Source organism: Megalopta genalis, chromosome 4 (assembly GCF_051020955.1).
Source record: "Megalopta genalis isolate 19385.01 chromosome 4, iyMegGena1_principal, whole genome shotgun sequence".
NCBI lineage: Eukaryota > Metazoa > Arthropoda > Insecta > Hymenoptera > Halictidae > Megalopta > Megalopta genalis.
Window position 1 is genome coordinate 8,182,783 of NC_135016.1, and position 22,277 is coordinate 8,205,059.

The window sequence follows — 22,277 nt, forward strand, 5'->3', positions numbered from 1 at the left end:
AAAGAATTGCTTTTTCATCTAACTTGCGTCTTTTTACAACTGAAACAGAAACATTTTGTTTCGCATAAAGATCGGCAGTCTAATTATTATAACGGATCGAACAGTCTGCAGAAATTATCTCTTAAATCTCCTTATTGTTACAAAACAATACATATCATTTGCTCGTGGCTTCTTTAACGTTTTGTTCGACGGAATTCTAGAAAAGACAACCAGAGTACGACGCGAATAAACAAAAGTTCGACAAATCAGATTAACCGGTGGACATGCAACGAGCAGATTCTGTTTCGTCATTTGAAAAAGATAGACAGCGTTGGCTACGCTTCGAACCAAGTCGCGTACCAGCCAGGCATGGTTGCAGCCATTGAGAAACGACTCCCTGTCTTCACAAAGGATCAGTGTTTAAGACCCTTACGCAATCCTGCACCTCGCGCCGCATTAATAACGAATTACGGCGAACAACGTCAAAGGCACAAAGCAACTAAGAAACCAAATCGGACAGAGAAGCACAGTCAGCGATCTGACAAGTACAGGTGACTTACTCGCTGTGCATCGGATCCGGCCGCCATATAAAGGAGGAACGAATTTTGAACGGTGGTAACAGGACGAACGCCATTACTGACGCGGACAATTACTCTCTCGGCTGCGGATGTACAATAGGAAGATAAATAAAACTGCAACGGTGGATGTCCATCCTGTCTTGATATGGAGGGGACCGCGTTAACACGCTGACGCTCGAATCGCAAGAGCCGAGGCTCTCATATCACTTCGCAATCTTCGGTGAAATTTATCAAAACGATTTCAAGTAAATTCTCCTTAATTTTCCTGCAGCTTGTAAGCAAAAATTAGTAATTTAAGAAGAGGAGACTTAGTCGAGCCTTGCACCTCGTTTTTATTATTGTTGAAAATCGGCAACTATAAAAATTGTATCTGTTCTTCCCAAATTGTCCATTTTTATGCACAATCTGAGCGTCGATTAGAGAGAATTTATTGTACTTCGTTAGCTACAAATTCTAAGAATGTTCAGTCACAAATCCGAGAACATAACATAAAAACACATCCACACTTAATGAAAATAAGAAAAACACTTACTGAGCTCCACAAAAAAATTACATATAACATAGAAATCAAATTCTATTCGAAATTCTATCTCATACTGGAATGAGGGTAATAATTAGACTTCGGATTTTTATGCAAACTAAAATGTCTGCATCAATTGCAAAAAACAGAAACCAAGTGGCAGCTTCGGTCTTCCTTTAATCATTTTAATAGACTAAAAATAGTACACGTTTATCGTTACACGTCGTAATTTTCTGTTACAGTTACTCACGTGAATATAAATTTTCATGTACAATTAAAAAAAATCCTAAAGTACGTGGTCGCCGGCGACTTCGCAGTTAGCACGACCACGCTAAAATAAATAAACAATAACAATAATAATAATAAATTGTAAAATTCCTACGGTCTCGTACATCGGCGCAATCGAGTGGAAAGGGTTTAATCGCGCCGCCCGATCGATCAATCAGAGTAGAAATTTGAATCGACGGCTAAGCCAAGCCGCGCCGCGCCACCGTAGGCACGTGAAACCGCGAGAAGCAACGGAGGTAGGGGATCGAAAGCTGACGGGAGGCGTTATTTTTAAGGTGGAGGAGAGTCGAACGGTGGTCAGGCGTCGGCCGGCGAGAATTACGGCGCCGCGTGTCTCCTGTAATCCTGGTTTATATGCCTCCGACGCGTCCGAGGCCCACGATTCCGGGCCCTCTCGGCGCTTTTGCATCGTCTACGCGAGCGAAACGCGGAGCGGATCCGAGCCGGGCCCGACAGGCCCAGGAGAGAAGCCAGCTCGTCGTCCTCGGAAGCCGACGTCCGTGCCGGTGCACTCTCGGAGGCCCCGTCAGAGAGCCGGCGCGGCGCGGAACGAGTTTCAGCAGGTTGAGACGCGGCCAGGCGGTTCGTGCGCCCACGCCGACGCGCAGGTATTGTGCAGGTACCACCGGCGAGGGGCCCTACACTCCGCCACTATGGCCCCCCTCTGACCCCTCACGAGCATACGATCCTCCGCGATTTTACTCCGCCGGGCCGGGCTTCATTGTTTCAGCGCGATATCCTGTCATCTCGGCGCGCGCGGACGCTGACTGATCGCTTCCCTCTCGCGATCCATCGATCCTCCGCGATAGCTTCCGTTTCGTGGAGGCTGCACGACAGTTTCCCCGGCGAGCCTCTTATGGCCTGGCAATCGTGGCCACGTTTTCCGAGAAGCGCTAAGGTGTACAAATCAGTTTGAGTCCTACAAGCTTTTTATTTTGTTTTTATTGAGCGCATTAAACCTTTGTAAGTTTACTCAACTACAGATTGCAAGCGTAGTGAGAGAATGTATTTGTACAGGAGGAATTGATTACAGGAAGTATTCGTAAATTGCAATCCTTAAAGCAAGAAAAAATGCGAAAGGAAAGCTTTGATATTCGGCAATTGTATGGACGTGCCGATATTCTTCGTGAGTCATACAATGAACATTACTATAAAAAATGATTTATATTTTCGCTTTCATAACCCTACTCGCATTTTTCTCGTGATCGATCGAGGATCAATCTTCCCAAAAGTAACACATTCTCCGATGCAACAAAAGTAATATTGGAAAAAATAAATCAATAAACTATGAAAAAGACACCTTATATTCTATTATTTTTAATCGAGTCGATTATTTTCCGTATGAATTCCTATACGAATATGATATTCCTATTCGAATAGAAGTCTTATTCGGATCAATTTTAATCCAGATAAATCTGTTTTCGCACAGCGTCGAATAAAATCGTGCACGTCGTCGGAATAAAATATTGGCCAACGCTGGACGATACGAACGAATGAATTTGATTGGCCGAATAAAATGACTGTATCAATCGAATGTTCTCGGACATCGATCAAACGTGACCGCGATAACCGAGCCTTTCTGTCGATTATCCAACGAACGCTTTATGGGCCCCAACAATTGCTCTGCTCATTATATTTTAATTAGTATGGCGGATCGCCGGTGCCGACCGATTCCTCGGTTCATTAATGTTGTTTACGAGCCAGTCATTAAATTTGAATATTATTGAATAACGCTCGTTAAGGGCAGGCGAGCCGGTGCGATGCGTAATCGTGCTTACGTACCCTCCTACACCATCGCGCCGATACGTGTACAGATGGCAGGGAGCAACGGTGTTATGGTTGCGCGAGGCCCGAACACGACAGGTTGATGCAGACGTACGACGTAATGCTTCTTGACATTAATATATTTCCTCTAATAAGACAAATGCCGGGTCCACCTCCGCGGGATAATACCTGCACCGATGGGAAAACTGCATCTCCCACCCTCCCGACCTTATGGAAACTTTCTGGCCGTCAGGAAGCGTCTTGGTACACTTAAGGGAGCCCTCTAAGGTTAATTACTGCTTCTCATTACGACCGACCAGCACCCTGACGACACCCTTGACAACTTTGACTGCCAGTCAGGCCGCGGTCGTCGCAATGCGTACTTCCACTTTCGGTGATTATTCTTGACGCATGAAAGTAACTCTTTGGAATCGGTTTTCTTTTCTTTTTTAATCGTAGTACTTTTGTTCTATTCTGTAATATTTTCGTCATCGAACATTCGAACGTGCCACGAACGCATAAGTATCCGCAATTCAGTTGTGGGTACGTACACTCGTGAAAATTTTTAAACAAATTTTGAACGTGATGTTAGTTTCGTTTTATTATTTCCTGTACTTAATGGTTTATAAGTCATAAACGTTTGAACATCCTCAGTTTAATTAGAACATTAATCAGAGCATAAAAGCCACGTTATGCAATTTCACTAATGACTCAGTTAGTGATTTTTTCCGAAATCTAATAGGTTACTAAAACTACAACGTGGTAAAAATTTCTGACCATCCCGGTACGTTTAGTATAGTGGATCGGGGTTTAATGTATCGGTCAAATGCTAATGATTACAGTGACTCGCATTATTATTCGGATTTTTTTCAAAGTGGACGAAATTATTTGTGTTCTGCAGTTTGTTCGAACGAAAAGAAAAATAAGAAATTGTAACGAATATTTAAAAATTGCATTTTATAGATCTTGGTAAGTTGCATGCATAATGCAAATTTTATCGAGATCGGCTGACGTTACGAGTTACAAATAATTTTAGATAGCGAAAATCGCAGTTCTCCACGACTTTCGATCAAAAACAGAGAAACCTAGAGATATTTATATCTTTCAACAGCTGTAACTTGACTCTGACGTGAACATAATAATTTTATAATATTATCAGGAATTAATCTATAAATAATTAGTTCCAAAGAATAACTAAAAAATAAAAGGAAATATATTCACTGTTATTACACTGTTATAATATGCCTTATAATACTACCACGAATTAATCTGTAAATAATTAGTTCCAAAGAATAACTAAAAAATAGAAGAAAATATCTTTACTGTTATAATACTGTTATAATATGTCTTATAATACTACCACGAATTAATCTGTAAATAATTAGTTCTAAAGGGTAACTAAAAAAATAGAAGGAGACATATTTACCGTTTGTAATATTAAAATACGATTTCCACCTAAAATTAGATTTCTTTGCTTCGACGATCGTAAAAAAAAGATCGGACTCACCGTGTTGCTCGTCATCAGAAAATTGAGAACAGGTCTCGCCGAGCTGAAAATCCACGACAGATGACGCCATTCCCGTCACAATGGCCGCCGGTCTTCCGGGTCTCGTGGCCGAATCGCTCAGAGAATGGAATTTGATTAATCCCGTGTCACGGATCCGGGCGAGCAAGTGTTGTTGTGGTTGTCGGACAAGCCGCGCGCGGGATTCCTCGTTCGCCTGTAATTGAAACGTTGATCAATATTCCCGGAAATCAGAATATTTATGCGCGCGGACGCCCACGATCCGCCGGAGGGGATCGGCGCGGAAGAAGTCAGTCGAAAATGGACAGCGCGGGTTAACTCATGCAATATTGAGTATGTAAATCCCGTGGATCTTCGGCCGGTGCTCTCGCTGCTTTCATTCGGAAATGTTGCGCCGGTGTTAGTGGCCCGTACACAGCCGGATATTTCGACAACATCGAATTCCATTCGGAAATTGAATATGTTTAGACGATTTCCAAGTTACCCTTCATTTCAATGCAATATCTCGGTGACCAAGAATAATTATTATTCTTAAAATTTTATATGCATTCAGATCAGATAAATATGTCCGATATACGAACTCTCTGACATTGATTGGTTGACTGACGCAGTTTCACAGCGAGAACTTTTGCATTTAAACATTGATTGTTCCTTGTATTTATTTTGGGAATTATTCCAATCTTTATGCTGTGCTTTTAACATTCCTCATTTAACAATTATCGATATGGAATATATGATACTTTTAAAAATAATAATATAACACTAATAATAATACTATATTTTAGATATAATTGCTAATATAATAATATAGTTGCTCGTGTTAAAAATGATTATAAATCAAGATTAAAAGTAATTATAATCAAACTCATAATAAAAAAGAAAACAATAAATATAATCGTTGAGAACTGGGTCTCCCTATATTATCGAAATATCGCACTGTGCGTCGGTGAGGCCCAAAAACGCGCGTAGGCAAGGACCGCGAGAGAGATCCGCGCGCGCGCGATGAATTCGTAGAATGGAACGGATGTTGGGCAATCCGAACGGCTGGCAGGTGCCGCGAGGTGGGCGTCGTTTTACGCCAAATTCGAGACGATACGAGGATTCCAGTTTCCTTTCTCACGCAGGAATTCCTCTACCTCTTCCTCCAGCTAGGTTTGTTTTTTGCATCGGCCAGCCAATGGCACCGCGATTTCTATTTTCGAGACCCTCGAGGAACATTCCTCCCGCACAGAGATGTTTTATGCCTCGCTGGCTACCGAAAGGTCACAGGATTCGGACAAATTCCATGCTGATCCGACGATGGAGCCATTATGTTCCTGTCCGGCGAATTTGTCGGACAACGGCCCCGTGGTTCGGAGACATTTATTAAGAGACGTTCGATACAGAACGTATAAAAATGTTCCACATCATGCCGGGGCTCTCGGTGTTTTATTATGATCGATACATAGTCTGCTTGAATCGTCGATTGAGACACGTTGATTGAGACTCGTTGATTGTTCTCCAGCTTCAAGTCAGACGCATTTCGTAACGCGACACGAGATAAAACTAACAGATTAAAAAGTGCAAATAATTACTACGAGAAAACTGTACGTAATGTCTTAGCATTCGAAATAAGTAGTTTAATTCGTTTGATATTGTTGGAGCGTGTTGCGGGCCCTGTTTTGTACCGTTTGAAGTTCGTGTGCAGGGTGAACAATGAACATGAATAAACCATCGAAAACAACAATCGAGTGTCAATCAGAATTCATCAGCATATATGTTTGTTATTGATAATATACGTCTTCTGCAATCGAATGTCTCAACTTCGACGTCGTGATTTGTAACATGAGACGCTTCTAGGCCGTTCGCAGGCCGTTCATAGGACGTCCCGTCTCGTGGACGTCCGGAATGCCCTACACCAGACGTCTTTAAGACGTCTTTTAAACGTCTTAAAAACGTCTTCGTGCTATCTGGGGATCTGAGAAAAACAACACAGTTGAATTAGTCAAAAGAACGGAAACAGGAAGAAAATAGAAACAGGAAACGTAGAAATTAAACAGCCGAATTCGCGAACCGCTTCCTTAACCCTTTGCACTCGAAGCTATTTTAACTGTAATTATAAAATCATTTTTCTAACTTGTAGCATTTCTATTTTATATGACAAAATGCATATTATGCGTATGAAATTGATTCTTGGGACTCGCACAACGGTTACACTCTTAATCATTTTTTCAATGTGAACTTTGTTAGTGTCAACATTATCATAGAAGGTGATACAACAAATTTTAGTGGTGCCTCAGAGTCACCACTCGAGTGCAAAGGGTTAAAAATCGACGCGCGTGCTCGTCGAAATCGCCGAGTCGCATTCACGAACCTAACCGCCGAGCCGAAATCACGATCGAGCGAACGAAAAATGGAACGGAGATCGACAGACGTTCGAGTTCCCAGGGGAAACGACATCGTTCCGCATATAGACCGGCGCGAACTGACAAAAAACTCGGTTCCTGTAGGAGCGTAGCAGGTTCGAAGATCACGAACGAGCGCATATGGAGTGGCCCTGAAGCGGATGAGGGGTCAGAGTACTTCCTACACGCGGTGCCCATGGGGTACACCCATACGCACATGATTACGTGGGCACGACGTGTGGGACATCATAGTACGTACGGCCACGAGGCGAACGCACCACCTGTTGAATCCCCAGGGGGAGGGTTACGGGGAATGTGTACGGGGGAAAGAGTGGGAGGGCCTGGTCGAAAGAGGAGAGGCGAGCCGATTCAGGCGATGAGGAACGGAAGAAGAGAGTGGGCTACGGAGTAGGATTCGTTCGGTCGAACCTCTCTATTGGGTGAGTGCTGAAGTTTCCATGATTTCGCCATAGACGTTGTGTTTTTCAGTGAAATTGTTCGACGAATTTCTTCGCCGTCGAGAATATTCGTTAGAGAATCGATTGGGAAGCTGCGAGTCATCTGATGCATCTACAATTGCATGCAAAATTTTCAACCCTCGTATGCTGCACGAAAAAATTTGCATAAAAGTGCTAGGATAATAATTAGAATCCTAGAAAAATAATTTTATAATTTAGGATTTTATGCATTTGTGACGAAAAATTACAGATATTATATACGTTATATATTATATACAGAAAATTACAGATTTCGTTTTACTTTGTATTTTACTTACATAGTACATTCATTTTTTTTTATTGTACTCGACGGTTATATAAAATCCCTTTCCTATTATTCATTATTTTTATTTCTTGTTCTGTAACAAACAGTTCTTTTTTGCCCGAACACATGAATATATAAAATTATAATTACACTTATAAAATTAAATAGGCGGAAGTAGCAAAATATTTTTAACTAATTTTTCACGTATTTGAGATTCATTTTTATAGTAAAATATTTTTAAAAAACTGGATGTTACTGGGATATTTAAAATAAAAAAAAAGGTATACCTCCTATACTACAGGTTTTCAAGTATACTTCCTGTAATAAATTTGAACTTTCTATTAATCAAAAAATGTCGATACCGCGAGAATGTTTGCGATCGATGGTCGACGATTGCAGCGTTAAATAAATAACTTCGCGTGATGGGACAGTGTCTATGGGCCTCTAGAAAAAGCCATGAAAACTTCTGCACTCACCCAATACCTTCGTTTCCTCCTCCATCCTCTTATCCTCGGCCCGTTCTCTCCGGTCGTTTTGCGTTAGTCATCGTGCCTTTCGCAATACTTATTATCTTCTTAAATGAACCGCGCCGATGGTGGAAGCTGGCGGCTTCGGTAATTGGCCAAGATGCGCCCGCGGATAAGCAAGAGAAGAAAAAAAAAGAAGAGGAAAGAAGAGGAGGAAGAAGGGAAAAGAAGCTCGAATATAAATCTCCCTTCGACGAAACAGTATTCCGTGAAAGCGTGCCCGAGCAATTATTCCCAATTATCGGCAGATTATAATATTCCGAGCTGTGGTCCCGGATTAATGGGATATCGAGGCGCCGTGTTGGAATTTTCGGATTCGTGGAGCCACGGGGTGGTTGATTTCTGAGTGGAATTCGCGGATACCTCGTGGACGGGGAGATAATGATCTCGGCTTGGCTCGTGGAAGCATCTGCTTGCGTCTTATGATTTCATTATTTCGGTACACGAAGTCAGAATGAGAGAAAATCATTCTTGTATGGAGCACAAATTTTTCGCTGTTCGAGAGAACTATATTTTCTGTTACTGCACGTCAAAGAAAATTTAGGGAATTCAATTATTTTCACATTGCTAAGTAATTTCCTGCCAGGCTCGTTAAGATTTCGAACGCGATCTACTAAATATGGATGTGTTGCTCATTCAATTCAAATCGAAATAAATCTCTATACTTTTGTCGTTGATATTTAAAAGTTGGGAAACATTAATATTAAAAATTGTTCCATGACGTCTGGAAATCATTCTCGCATTATCAAAGTTCATATTTAAAAAGAAGTGTCAAAAGTGTCGCTATTGTACGGGTCACAAGACTTAATCAAGAATTAAGAATTAACTAAGAATATAAAATGGAAATATTGTAGGTCGAAATAACTATTTTGGATTTAGAGTTGAAATGTGTGAGAAATAAATAATCTTGCATAGAAATTGATTAGTAACAAACAAATGTTAATCAACGTAGCTGTGACAGAAATCGTAATGGAAGGGATTAAAGCCTAGAAATACTATGACAAATATATCACAAATACCTTAATTACGCAATCACATCTTCTATTGTATGCCAGTTCTATTTTAGAAAAAATTGCTTGTCTCTCAATTCCAAATTATCATATATCATATCACTGTAGCTGTGACAGAAATCGTAATGGAAAGGATTAAAGCTTAGAAATACTATGACAAATATATCACAAATACCTTTATTACACAATTACATTTTCTATTGTACGCCAGTTTCATTTTAGAAAAAATTGCTTGTCTCTCAATTCCAAATTATCATATATCATATCACGTAGCTGTAACAGAAATCGTAATGGAAGGGATTAAAGCTTAGAAATACTATGACAAATATATCATAAATACCGTAATTACGCAATTACATTTTCTATTGTATGCCAGTTTCATCTTAGAAGAAATTGCTTGTCTCTCAATTCCAAATTATCGTATACCCTATCAATTCCACATGATCGCCAATTTAAACCCATGGACCGGCACAAAAGATAATTCCGATCCACCATAAGACTTGCAATTCATCCGAAAAAGATCCCGGCGAGAAAATATCTCGGATGATTAATCGCGTCCACCCACAAATCGTTTTCCTCCATCAATCGACACCTAACGCTCGCATGCTCGCAGCACGTGTTGCACGCCTTAATACCACACGCACACGAACCTAAGTGAATGACAAGGGGTCTACGTCGATGGGCCCCGCTTCCTCTTCCGGTGCTCGATAGCAGGTCAGGTGTCGCTGATCTTAATCCCGCTGGATACCTGGGTGGTACAGGATACGATCGACAAAAGTATCGAAAATTTATGTTCGCCGTGGACAAAGGCCGTAGTGGCCCACGAAGGGGCATTATCCTTGATAACCGTTTACAGGAAACCGACGATCTCCGCGATCCGAAATCTCGGGAAAAAGTACGAAGCAAGCTGCTCGACCCCGCTTCGATATAGATCATTCTTTATAGGATATATTTGTCTATTGTGCTTGGATTTTCGGCCATGAAACGAATACGATGAATTCCCGCTGAAGAATTTAATGACCGCGAGGATCTAGAATGGACGTAGATAGAGCTGTTCGATCGAAAAAATAAGATCGCGAATGTGAAAAGATTTCTATATGATAACGTAATATTTTCAAACGACTGTGTTCAAATTATTGATCAAGCTGCTTCTGAAAAATTGGAGAGAATGTTTGTGCTGTTGATTTTTTAATAACACGAAGCTGGGATTATAATTATAATCTATTATAAAATTTCAGGTAATGCTGCAACAATGTTGATCTCACCGAAAATCGATGAAATAATTTGTATAACATTAAATATAATTTGTATCCATTGTCGCATCACAATCTTCATAATTACAATGACTAGAACGTTTTCGATTGTAATAATTTCTTAGAATGGAAAGAATATTTATATTTTTTGCGTGCCTGCATTTTTTATGCAATTTAGAAGAACGGAATATCGTTCACACTTAAAATGTTATTATTAAAGTCTCTGTCACAATTCAGGATCAAGGCACGGATTAACAATCAATATTAACACTAGATTTACGGAGCATAAAAAACCGCTGTTTTGTATTAGTTTATAAAAGTAACAATAAGTCATTTATTCTGATTTGTAACAAGTGTTATTGTAACATTTGCCATAAGTAAAATATAAATTGAATAAATAACTCATAAATGTATCTTTACGATATGAATAATCGTAAATTAAAAAATTAGTGACCCGTCATTTTCACGGTGAATACCGTCGAAATAGTGAAACTGATCAAACATATCAATTCGATGAAGTAGTGATTTTTAATTTCTATGATCACTCGCAGCTTCGTAATTACTACCAAACACAAAGAAAGCGTTTATCGGCGTTCGTTCACTGTGCAATAAAAAAAAAAACGGTCGACATCGACATTGGAATGCATTGACTAACAAACTCGTCGTTACAGAATTCGCCTGACAAAGAGACTGTCTTTCGCGAGGGGTTATCGTCCGCGAGGCGTCAAACTCTTCATCCGAACCGGATGATTAATAGGAAGCCCTCAATCTCGAATTGATTATTCGGAATCCGTGATCGAAATTCACCGATCGAGCATCCTGTCTCGAATGACACGGTCCAGATGAACCGGAACGAGCCGACGAAACCCGGAGACATTAGAATGTCCAGTATCAATGGTTCATTAGAGGGGACGACGTGAAATTAATTACCCCGTCTAAATGACAAAAAAAAAGAAAAAGGTATCTGTTGTCAGTTATTAATTGTCCACGGTGGAGGATCCTAACGGTTCAGCGAGATCCGGTGTCGGCTCGAGGCGTTTCATCCGGGGGTCGCGTCTCGTATCCTCGTGTCAATGAAACAACGAAAACTTATCGGGTCGTGGCTGACGACTGTTTCACATTGTCGTGTATACACGGTCGACCGGATTCGTGGCGTTCCAAATCGAATCGGAGATCTGTTCCCGATCTGTCGTGGGCGACTTTTGGACCGGCCGTCTCTCTCTCTCTCTCGTTCTCTCGCTCCTCTCCTTTTTTCGTTTCGCTTCGACGTTTCTCTATCATCGTGCACACGTACGGACGGGGCGCGCCGGTGTGCTCATAGATATCACGGAGACAAGAAGAGGAATTCGAAATCGGTCCTCCCACCTGTCACAAGCCGGGCCCCGTCACGATACATCACGGATATCTTAGGATAACCGATTTATATCGGCGCACTCGAATTCCGCTTGGAAACCGAGCCTTCATTCCTTAGGATCACGCCTCCCGAACGGAGGAGGATCTTGCTCCTTATTGAATCGTCTTCGACGCGTGATTTCTCGACACCGCTCGATGGACGATTTAATTAGCAACGATCCTGACGACTGATTTATTATGCGCGCTGATCAAGGAAACTTCCGTATTTCGAGGCCTTTCCAGGCCTTCTTCTCGACTTTTTTTCTAAGAAAATCAAGAGACTATTTCGCACTGTTATTTTGCACGTATGTTTACTATTGTTTGGAGTATAGAATGAATTTTTATTAAGCCAGAATACTTAAATATTGTAAGAGCTATGCAATATTTAAGAAGGCGTTTTTGAAAAAGGTTGTGCCTTACTTTTCAGGCTTCAAATGCGAATTTTCCAAAGGAAACCCGGGAAGTGTTTTGAACTGTCCTTTCACGCATGCAATTACTACTGCCAGAAATACGCGATGAAATTTTTTCAAGCCAGAATACTTGAAATTGCGACTGCTGTATTTTCTTCAAGTACGATCTTTTTAAGAACGATCTTTATCGTCTTCGATTTCGAGCCATCGTGTCGGTTATTTCTGGATACTTCCTCAATAATTACCAACGTAATCGCTGTACCATAAACTATATTCGATGGGCAACAACATCGCCAAATATAGTGGCAGAGACGTCATCGTGTTCTATCTCGAAACGAGTCGCGTCTAATTCTCGAGTACGTTCAACCAGCAAGTCTGTCAGTAGGATTTACGTCGAGCGGACGATCCTCTCGAACTTAGCCGACGAGAGTTTGATGCGCCATTAATCGCTATAGAGAACGTCTTATAAGGATTTTGGCCGATCGGCGCGAAGAATGCTCGAGGATTTGATAAATGATGGAATTTCGTACGGCTCGTGTTTCGACGGACGGGTGAGCTTAATGTGTAATTGATAAGCCGAATGATCCTTCATTATTCCCATTGATCCTTCGAAATGGGACTTCGTTTAGCGTGAATGCGATCGTCGGAAATTACGCAGAGCATATTTTGTGAATTACGGTCCTTTGTCTGCGACTGTAATTGCAGAGAGAAAGTGGATACGTACGCGCATTGATCGAGACGTTAAAAATGATCTGCGCGAGCCATGATTGTAGCTTCTTTCGCCAGAGTTTTTTCCGGACGATCATTTTTCGTCGACCAAGGATCCAGAATCTGTTGAATAAGAACGGACAAAAGGTTGATCGTCGCCGATGACTTCATCGGAACACGCTCGCTGAAGTCCGTCGAAATTGGACCATCAGACGAAACGATCGCGGAATAGACAATGTTCTCCTAATTCCATCGAGGCGCAAGTTCGCATCGATTAGCAGCGGCGCGGATCGATTTTTGCCACCGACACCTACTGTGGGCGCATCGACCCACGAACTCTTCCACGTCCTCCTCCACCCGCGCCGCGGGTCTCGCGCGGTACAGCTGCCTAGACGGCCTCCTTTCTCCTCTTTTCTTTCATCCACCCCCACGACGAGCGCGGCGTAATAGCTCACTTCGTTCACTGTTACTGTTATGCAAGATATAATAGGGTAATAATGGCACGGTCTGGCCTCCCTCGGCCGGTAACGCAGGGTGGAGCCAGTCACGATCAGAAAACTGACGTAAGCATCTTGTTCGTTCCTCTTCTTGTTCCTCGTCCTCTTCGCCTGCCCCCTTCCCCCCACGCCCCTCGATGATTGCTCTCGACGAATACCTCCGCAGACAGCCACGAACGTGGAACGACCCTGTGCCGAACCACCTTTCGATTTCCGCGCAGATTACTTGGAAATTATTGATAATATTTTGTGGTGCGCGATAGCAGGCGTTGATTGTGCAACTGATATTGCGATTTGCGAGCGAGGAGAGCTCCGGTACGAACCTTCCAGAGCCGGATCATTCTAATTTTCTCTTTGCCAGTTCTAGCTAGTCGAATCGATTTCCGATGGGTTACACGAGTCGCAATGATCAGACTGTCTTATGGTTCTGCTGTTTTCAGAGTACTATTAGCGTCAGTGTTCTGGGATTCTCAGTTACAGAGACGTGAAGTTTAAGATAGTTACGGAATCTTTGACTTCCCGAGTCCGGAGGACTCAGAGTGCCAGAGTTCCAGTGTTCTCGGTCACAAAAGCTTTAAGATTTAAGTCTTTTAGTATCGAAAGATCGCAGAGTTCCAGAGTCACGACATTCTAGGGCCAAAAGTTCCAAGATTCTAGAGTTCCAAAGATCCAATATTCTAAAGTGCCAAAGTTTCAAATCCTCAAAGTTCCAAAGTTCCAATATTCCAAAGTCTCAAAGTTCCAACATTCCAATGTTCCAAAGTCTCAAAGTTTCAGAGTTCGAAAGTGTAGCAAAAGTTCCAAGAACTTAAAGTTCCAAAGTTTCAAAGTTTCAGAGTTCGAAAGTGTAGCAAAAGTTCCAAAAACTTAAAGTTCCAAACTCCCAAAGTTTCGAAGTCTCAGAGTTCCATAGTAGCAAAAGTTCCAAGACCCTAGAGTTCCAAAGTCTCAAAGTTCCAATATTCCAAAGTCCCAGAGTTCCAAAGTCTAAGAATTACAAATTCCCAAAGTTTCGATATTCCAAAATTACAATATCTCAGAGTGCCGGAATCCCCAAATCCCAAAGTTCGAAAGTTCAAAAGTCCAAAGGTTTTAATGCTCCAGAATTTCGACTCCTAGAGTTCCAAAGTTCTAAAGTCCCAGTCCAAAGTTCCAAAGCTCTAAAGTCCCAGTCCAAAGTTCCAAGGTTCCGAAGTCCCAGTCCAAAGTTTCAAACTTCAAAACTTTTAAGGTCTTAGAGTTCGAAACTCCAAAAGTTCTAAGTTCTTAGAGTTCCAAAGTCCCAGAGTTCCCAGATTCTAGAGTTCCAAGCACCCAGAGTTCCTAGACTCTAGACTTCCAAGCCCCCAGAAACGCAAGTTCCCAAACTATCTAATACTCCAGACTTCCAAGTCCTCAGAGTTCTAGGATCCCGGAGTCCGAGACCGTCAGCGTTCCAAAGCTCGATAAACTCGGTGGGTATTTAACAAGAGGCAAGAAGTGTCGCAAGTCGGGCCTGTGCCAATGTCCGTTGTAAAGGTAGGGAAAAAAGCTAACGAATCTGCATTTCGTTATACCTCGGCGGCTGCGTAATCGGTTCGAGCACTGTGCCTGCAATTTGAAATGGGCGTAAACTGCTACTTCGGTCGGCGGATAATTTCCAAACGTAGTTGCGGCGGTTTCGTTCGGTAATATCGCGGGTGGGGTCGGTCACGAATCATCGTTGACGCAAGACGAGCGTTCGCGAAATTGATTCGTCCCATCGATCGCGAAACCGTTTAAACTCTAATTATCCACGTGACCTGGCCCCCATTGATCTCGTATCCTGGCGTGCAACAGCATTATGATCGCAGAACGGAACGAGTAATTTACCGGCTCACACGTCGTAAGAATTTCTAAACGTTTTTAATTAGATTCAATTACGAGCAACATTAGACAAACAGAAACACTGCAGATGACTCGGAAATGGGAGAGTTTAATGAAGAGTGATGCAAACTCATTCAATGCTATAATTACAAAAGAAAATTTATATTATTGTAAAATAATGTAAAGAGACGTATAGTATTTAGAAAGATTTATAAACTCATTTGTAAATTTTTTATTCAATGCTTATTCATGAAATTGTCGTAAAAGAAATATAATTATTTATATTAGTCTATATATTATCCTATATATATTAATTATTATTATATATATATATATATATATATATATATATATATATATATATATATATATATATATTCTATTCTATATATTTATTATTTTATATATATTATTCTATCTATTATTCTATATATTATTCTCGGGTACCTATATTCATTCAAGAATCGAATAAAAATTAAGCATTGATCTAATAAAACCGATGAAAATTCCATGGCGGAGAAAGAACGCGAAAAAATCTAGCGAATAAGTCGATTTGCATACAAATCGGATCAAGGAAAATACAGTGGAGCGAAAGCATGATTTTACGCGCATAAATTTAAAGCACCATTACCGCCGTCGCCTCGGCGACGATTAATAAAAAAGGTCGTTTAAAAAGTAGCCGTCACGTTGCCGGTCTGTCGATGGTTTTAAACGGTTTGCCGCGAATGAGTCGCGCTTATGCTAACGCATGTAAATACACTTTCCGCGCTGATAATCGAACCGGCAGGCGTGCGACAACTTTTGTGCGCGGCCGCGCATTGGTAAGGAGGTGGCTTCACGGTCACGGTGCAAAGGTAATTAAATAACTTTAATTAAGGCGCGTGCAACATTCTGTCCCGTGACTCGACACCTATTCGACCATAAGGCCATAAGGTGTGCGACGCCGCGCTCGCCGAGAGCCTTCTGTCATGCTGCACAGTGGTCCAAAATCTCGAAAACGAAGCCAAAACCTAGGGACGATTCAAATTTAATCAAAAATTTATGATGGAAGATTTTCGTAGTCGCTGTTTACAAATCTGGATTTATAGTTTCAAAAAATAAAATATCGGATAGGTATTACATTTTTATCAATGGATAACAATTATTTGAACATATTATAAGCACAATTATAAAAACACTTTCGTCATGTGCTAGGATTGTTTTGAAGGGTGAAGTGTCTACTTTTACGTTCACTAATCGTTTTTTTATTCTGTATATTTTTGTACTGAGTAATAATCGAGTGACTGGGGACAGTTTTGCCACAATTAAAAATGAAGTGAATCGAACATCGAAGTTAAGGGACGATTGTACCTTTGGTAACTTCGTGAGAAAAAATTGTACCGCAATCTACTTAGGCTTATTTTAAAGAGTGAAACCTCCGCTTTCACCTCCACTAATTGTTTATTTCTTTGCAATACTTCTGTACTTGATAATAAGCGAAGATAGATTTGTCCACGTAAGAAAGTAAACTGTATTCGTCATCAAGACTAAGGGAAGATTAAAGCTTTGGTAACTTCATCGAAAAAAGACGTACGACAATGTTTTTTAGCTTGTTGTAAAGAGTAAAGCCTCTACTTTCATCTTCACTGATTATTTCTTTCCTTGGCAGAAATCTACACTTGCCGATAATCGAGAGAATGAAGGTAAACGTTTCTCGAAAATCCTACAAAGTTTACTGATTTGCAAAACTGAGGCATTTCTGCAAAGTTGGAAAAATCGGATCGACAACTCAGACCGCCACGAATTTGAAGAACGATGTCTAATGTTAATTATATTATTCGAAAGAAACGACGGTGAAAACTACTGACGTGAATAAATTGCAAATGCTGCGAGACGAAAATAAAAGTACATTTAACTTTTTCTCTAAATGTTTGTAATTTGTATGTAGCACTTTATATTTTATGTTACTACTAACTTATACGTTCGATGATTAACAATTGTTGCAACACTAATACTAAAAAAGGAACAGTCTACTTACTTCCACAAACAGCATCCACTCCATAGAATCGAAGACACTATTTTCTGGAAGAATTTAGACACCGCAGAAGTCACACTTGTGCTCACTTTCGCAGCAACTAATTAACTGACGTCTACAGCTTAATTTGACATTCAGGTATACACGTCTAACGATGTTTTTCTATACCCCACCACAGAGACATCAATCAAATATCTTAGACAACGGTTGTAATGACCTACGAGGAAATTCCTTCTGTTTAGGGGTAGGGAGGGGGGTCTCACCACGTTTCCAGAATTTGGGATCACTGCGTGTCGTCTCGAATCTGAAAACAGAATCGATTTCGATCCATTGTCGACGGCAGCGCTACTAATCGACTGCTCTGGACTCGATTGGCGGGATCGTTTCGATGCAGTCGGGCCACAGTTTTTTTTCTGTGGGTGGCTCGAGGATGATTCGACGGATCCTCGCTGGCATGGGTCCAAACACTCGACCACTTCCGCGGCCATGATCCTCTAACTCTCCTCTGTTTTCTCAGATAACCACTCGACGTGTTTCCGTTTCAATTGACTTTTTTTCGGTGGACGTATTTGCCGGAGGTGTTCTCAAACAATCCCGTCTTTTGGAACCGATCCCTTCGACCCTCGAGCAATGCTATTTTTCTGGGAGGAAGAGTCAATATCGGCGACAATGGCGATCGAGGCGAGTCAATGTGTTGCTGCACCAGTATTCGCATAAACCCATTGTCGAACACTTCTCTCTCTCTCTCTCTCTTTCTCTCTCTCTCTCTCTGTTGCACGACACAAGATTTCCAGCTGATGCTGTAAAACAGGGGTGTCAAACCCAAAAGCTAACTTGGGCCAAATAAACAATGCTTAACTTTAGGTGGGCCGCAAAAAAAATCAACGTTCATAGAAACAAATATTTTTATTTTGACTAGTACATTGTAATAAACATATATAAAGTTAAATTATTGTTTACGTCCTGATACTTGACATCTCTCGCAGAAAAGGTTCATCTCGGGCCGCGAGTTTGACACCCCTGCTGTAAGACGTCAATACGTCTCGAGTGTTCTGTGTTTTATTTACTCTATTCTGAATGCATAAACTCAGCAGTCCGACGGTGATACGGGAAATATGCTTCGAAACGCGATCCTCGCGCTAAGACGATTCTGCGAGAGACGCTTCATTCTTCATTATGGTACACAGTCTATCAGATGAATCCGTTTTACGAGCTGCAATTCGATCATTCGTAAACACCGCAATGATTCTCTGATTTCGTAAGAGCGGCGGTCGATTGAACGCGATGCAGCCGCCAGATCGTTGTCGCAACGATCGCGAAGACAATCGATTCTGCATCGTCCACCCGCGTCGAACAAGTGGATAAAAGAAAAAAGTATCACCGCGGCTGTGCAACATCGCAACAACGGGACAAGAAGGCAGAAGCGAGGATCAGCGGTGTACGAGGGCTAGAGTACTGACCTTGAGTGACCGCCTTGAGTTCCAAGGGATTCGCAATGATGATGATGATGATGATAATGACGATCATAACCAGGTACCACCTCGCACTCGGTTCTTCCTCCTTTATCCGACTCTGGTATCGGATCCCTGGTTTGCCTCGGTAGCGGGCAAAGTGATGAGGCGTGGTCGATCACCTGGTAGCCACCGGGTTCAATCCGGTCCTCCGTGAGGGGTTACGACCCGCGCGACCTTCGATCGTTCCTCGATAGAGCTATTTCGAAGGCGTAGAGAAGGTATCCGTGGATCAACGAGATTGCCTCGAAAGGTCTTGCTGTTCTTGTTAGGACGCGATCTTCTTGACTCGGAGTTTGTCAATAGCGCCGCGAGAGTCGTTACGGGAATGTCGCCTCTTCGGCACTGTTGTGAAGACACGCGCGACAGAACTTGGGCCCATTTGGACCCCGAGTAGAAATATTTGATTCTTTAATTTCCGACATTTGATCGAAATTTTCAAATTCTCGGATTTCACGATTAAACTTTATAGTGCCGAATAACGGTGTGTCGTTGCTGGGCAATGTAACTAGGCTTGTTTTTAAGGGTGAAGTATCTATTTTCATATTCATTAATTGTTTTTTTATTTTACGTATTTTTGCACTTGGTAGTAATCGAGTTACTGGAGACAGTTTTGGCACAATTAAGAATGAAGTATCAAAGTTACATCAAAGTTAAGGGACGGTTGTACTTTTGATAACTTCGTGGGAAAAAATCGTACCGCAGTGTACCTAGGCTTATTTTAAAGGGTGAAACCTCCGCTTTTATATACACTAATTGTTTATTTTTTTTCAATGCTTCTGTACTTGATGATAAAAGGGAAAGCGAAGACAGATTTGTCTACGTAAAAAAGTAAACTGTATTCGTCATCAAGACTAAGGGAAGATTAAAGCTTTGGTAACTTCGTCGAAAAAAGGCGTACGACAATGTACTTTAGCTTATTTTAAAGAGTAAAGCCTCTGCTTTCATCTCCACTAATTATTTCTTTCCTTGGCATAATTCTACACTTGCCGATAATTGATAGAATGGAGGTAAATATTTTCCCAAAAATCCTACAAAGTTTACTGATTTGCTAAACTCAGACATTTCTGCAGAGTTAAAAAAATCGTATCGACAACTCAGACCGCCACGAATTTCAAGAACAATGTCTGTTCTTCACAACGAATGCGCAAAATTCAACCTACGATTTTTTAACACTATCCTATTGCACTTTGTCTGCCTCGACAGCGTTACGCTGAACGGGAGATCCAAAATCGTCCTCCGAAACTGCGGGCAACGATTAAAAAACTGCATTCACCGTAAATTATTTACTAAGATAATAACGATTTAATAAAAATATCATCCGCAACAGAACTGCTAGCACGGCGAGTCGAGTAATCCCCGAAAATCGAGCGTCGTAAATCGGCGCGCATAATCCGGCATAAAAGTCGGAAGCGACGCGGCGCAGGAAGCAGTAAACAATGGCGTCCGATGCAGCCGTAAGTTTTCTAAATTTCAGTGGCCGCCGTATCGGCGGAGGGGGTGTGTTGCGGGAATAAAACGCCGGCCGGTACGGCATGGATCTCGCCCACCTTCGGAGAGCGATTCTTCAACAAATCAGACGGTAATAGTTCCGCGAGAGTTCCACGGCCGCTCGAACCGGCCTTTGTCTCTCTCGCGTGTTCGGTGCGTGGCTTTTATACGACGGCAATAATTATTTCGTAATACCGGGTAATGGCGGGTCCGTGGCGAGAATTTATCGCGCTTGTATGCCGCATGGCTGCCGGAATCCCCGAGATCGTAATCCGCGGCGCGGCCGCGGCATAGAGGGGGGACGAGACGCGGACGTTTAACGAATGGTTTCCTCGTTACTTTCCACCGGGGTCCGTATAAATTACGGCAAAATAGCTTCATCTACGGAGGCGAGCCTCCCGACGTGCCACCTTCGCGGCTCCCATCGAGAGAGGAAGGGTAGCGCCGTGTATTTCTTTCCGGCGAGAATTATATCTTTGATAGTAATTTTGTTTATGAGCAGGCGGCCGCGATTTGCGGGCCGGGGTGGACGCCAATTACCGTTTGTCACTCGCGGGGACACTGCGCCGGGACTTTCCTCGTCCTGCATAGGCGAACCCGGGTCAGAGCCAATCGTTTTTACTGCTGCGGCTGCGAGACAGGGTGGATGTCCTAATTTCTGTGGATTCGAAATGAAAACGTATATAAGAAAAAGTGCATTCATAAATTGGTAATTTATTTTTTTTTTATTATATTTGCCTAGCAACGTGTCCAGTATTTTGCCTAGTAACATTTAGAGAGAAGTAGCACATTTTTGTATGTGTCGAAATGACGTTAATTTCTTTCAATTCGTGCTGCAACAGTTCTGCAGAGTTCAACGAGTACGTCTCGTCGGAAGAAATGCTTGCTGAAGAGAGTTTCTTATGAATTAATTGTCAATGCGATTTTTACGTCATGGTATATCATTACGTCATACATAATAACCCCAAATACGCCATGGTAATTAACAGTTAATTTCTAAGAGCATTTATCGGAAGATCGCGAAGATCTTAAAATTGATCCAGGAACTTAGGAACAGATGTGCGTGTACTTTTGAAAAAAGCGTCCCGAAAATTTCTGAATATGTCGCCTGTTGTCTCCTGCTTTCGACTGCGGTCTCCTAATTTCAATCGCGACCCCGTCGATTTGTAGTCCAGAGGCGAGGCGCCATTGCGGTACCTCGGGCCCGCCAATTACCGTTCCTCACTCTCGGGGACAGTCAGTCACGACTTTCCTTGTCCCGAATACTTTGACCAGCTCGCTTTTATTCGTTCCTGTGACGAGCATCGAAATAAGAGAGGCGGCTCCGCTGTTTTTCTCGCGGCCCGCGAAAGAGTTTAATTAGAGCGAGCTAATTGCGGATAACCGGCGCGCGACGATAAACGTCGGAAATCCGACACCGGCGACGGTCGCCTTATAATCGCGCCGAGAAACCGGACTTTCTCCATTCCGTCGAATTTACGAGGGATCTGCCCGGCGGCCGCGACCAACGGCCGCAGAGAAGAATCGCTAGCGAAGCGGTAGGTAACACGGCCGTTGCGCTGATAAGAGGGGGCCCGATATCGATACCTCGTGCAACCGTAATTGGAAAAACCCGGCGAAACCTCCCGCGATCGTCGGCGAAACTCCTCTTGCGAAACTGTTTACCGGGAAGGAGACACCGGGGCCGATAAATGTTGCTCGAGTTCGCGTTTTCTTGTTGCCCAGCCGCGTGCTTGGGCCTGTGAAACTTAATCTACACGGTGTACGCAGATAAGAGAACGTTGCTGCGGATTGATGACGGCGAAAAGGTTGCTTGAAA

At 42.2% G+C, this 22,277-nt stretch overlaps 1 protein-coding gene across 2 annotated transcripts in view; it reads right to left on the bottom strand.

Annotated features, from left to right (window-relative positions):
• Positions 1-17,551, bottom strand: part of LOC117225316 (uncharacterized) — a 31,499-nt gene extending 13,948 nt beyond the window's left edge. For both annotated transcript variants that reach the window (XM_076521240.1, XM_076521239.1), the window contains exons 1-2: positions 17,460-17,551; positions 4,637-4,850 (exon numbers count right to left, since the gene is read on the bottom strand). In XM_076521240.1, coding sequence (XP_076377355.1) covers positions 4,637-4,850; positions 17,460-17,483 — 238 coding nt within the window. In that variant the 5' untranslated portion in view covers positions 17,484-17,551. The remainder of the gene's footprint in view (positions 1-4,636; positions 4,851-17,459) is intronic.
• Positions 17,552-22,277: the final 4,726 nt, after the last annotated feature.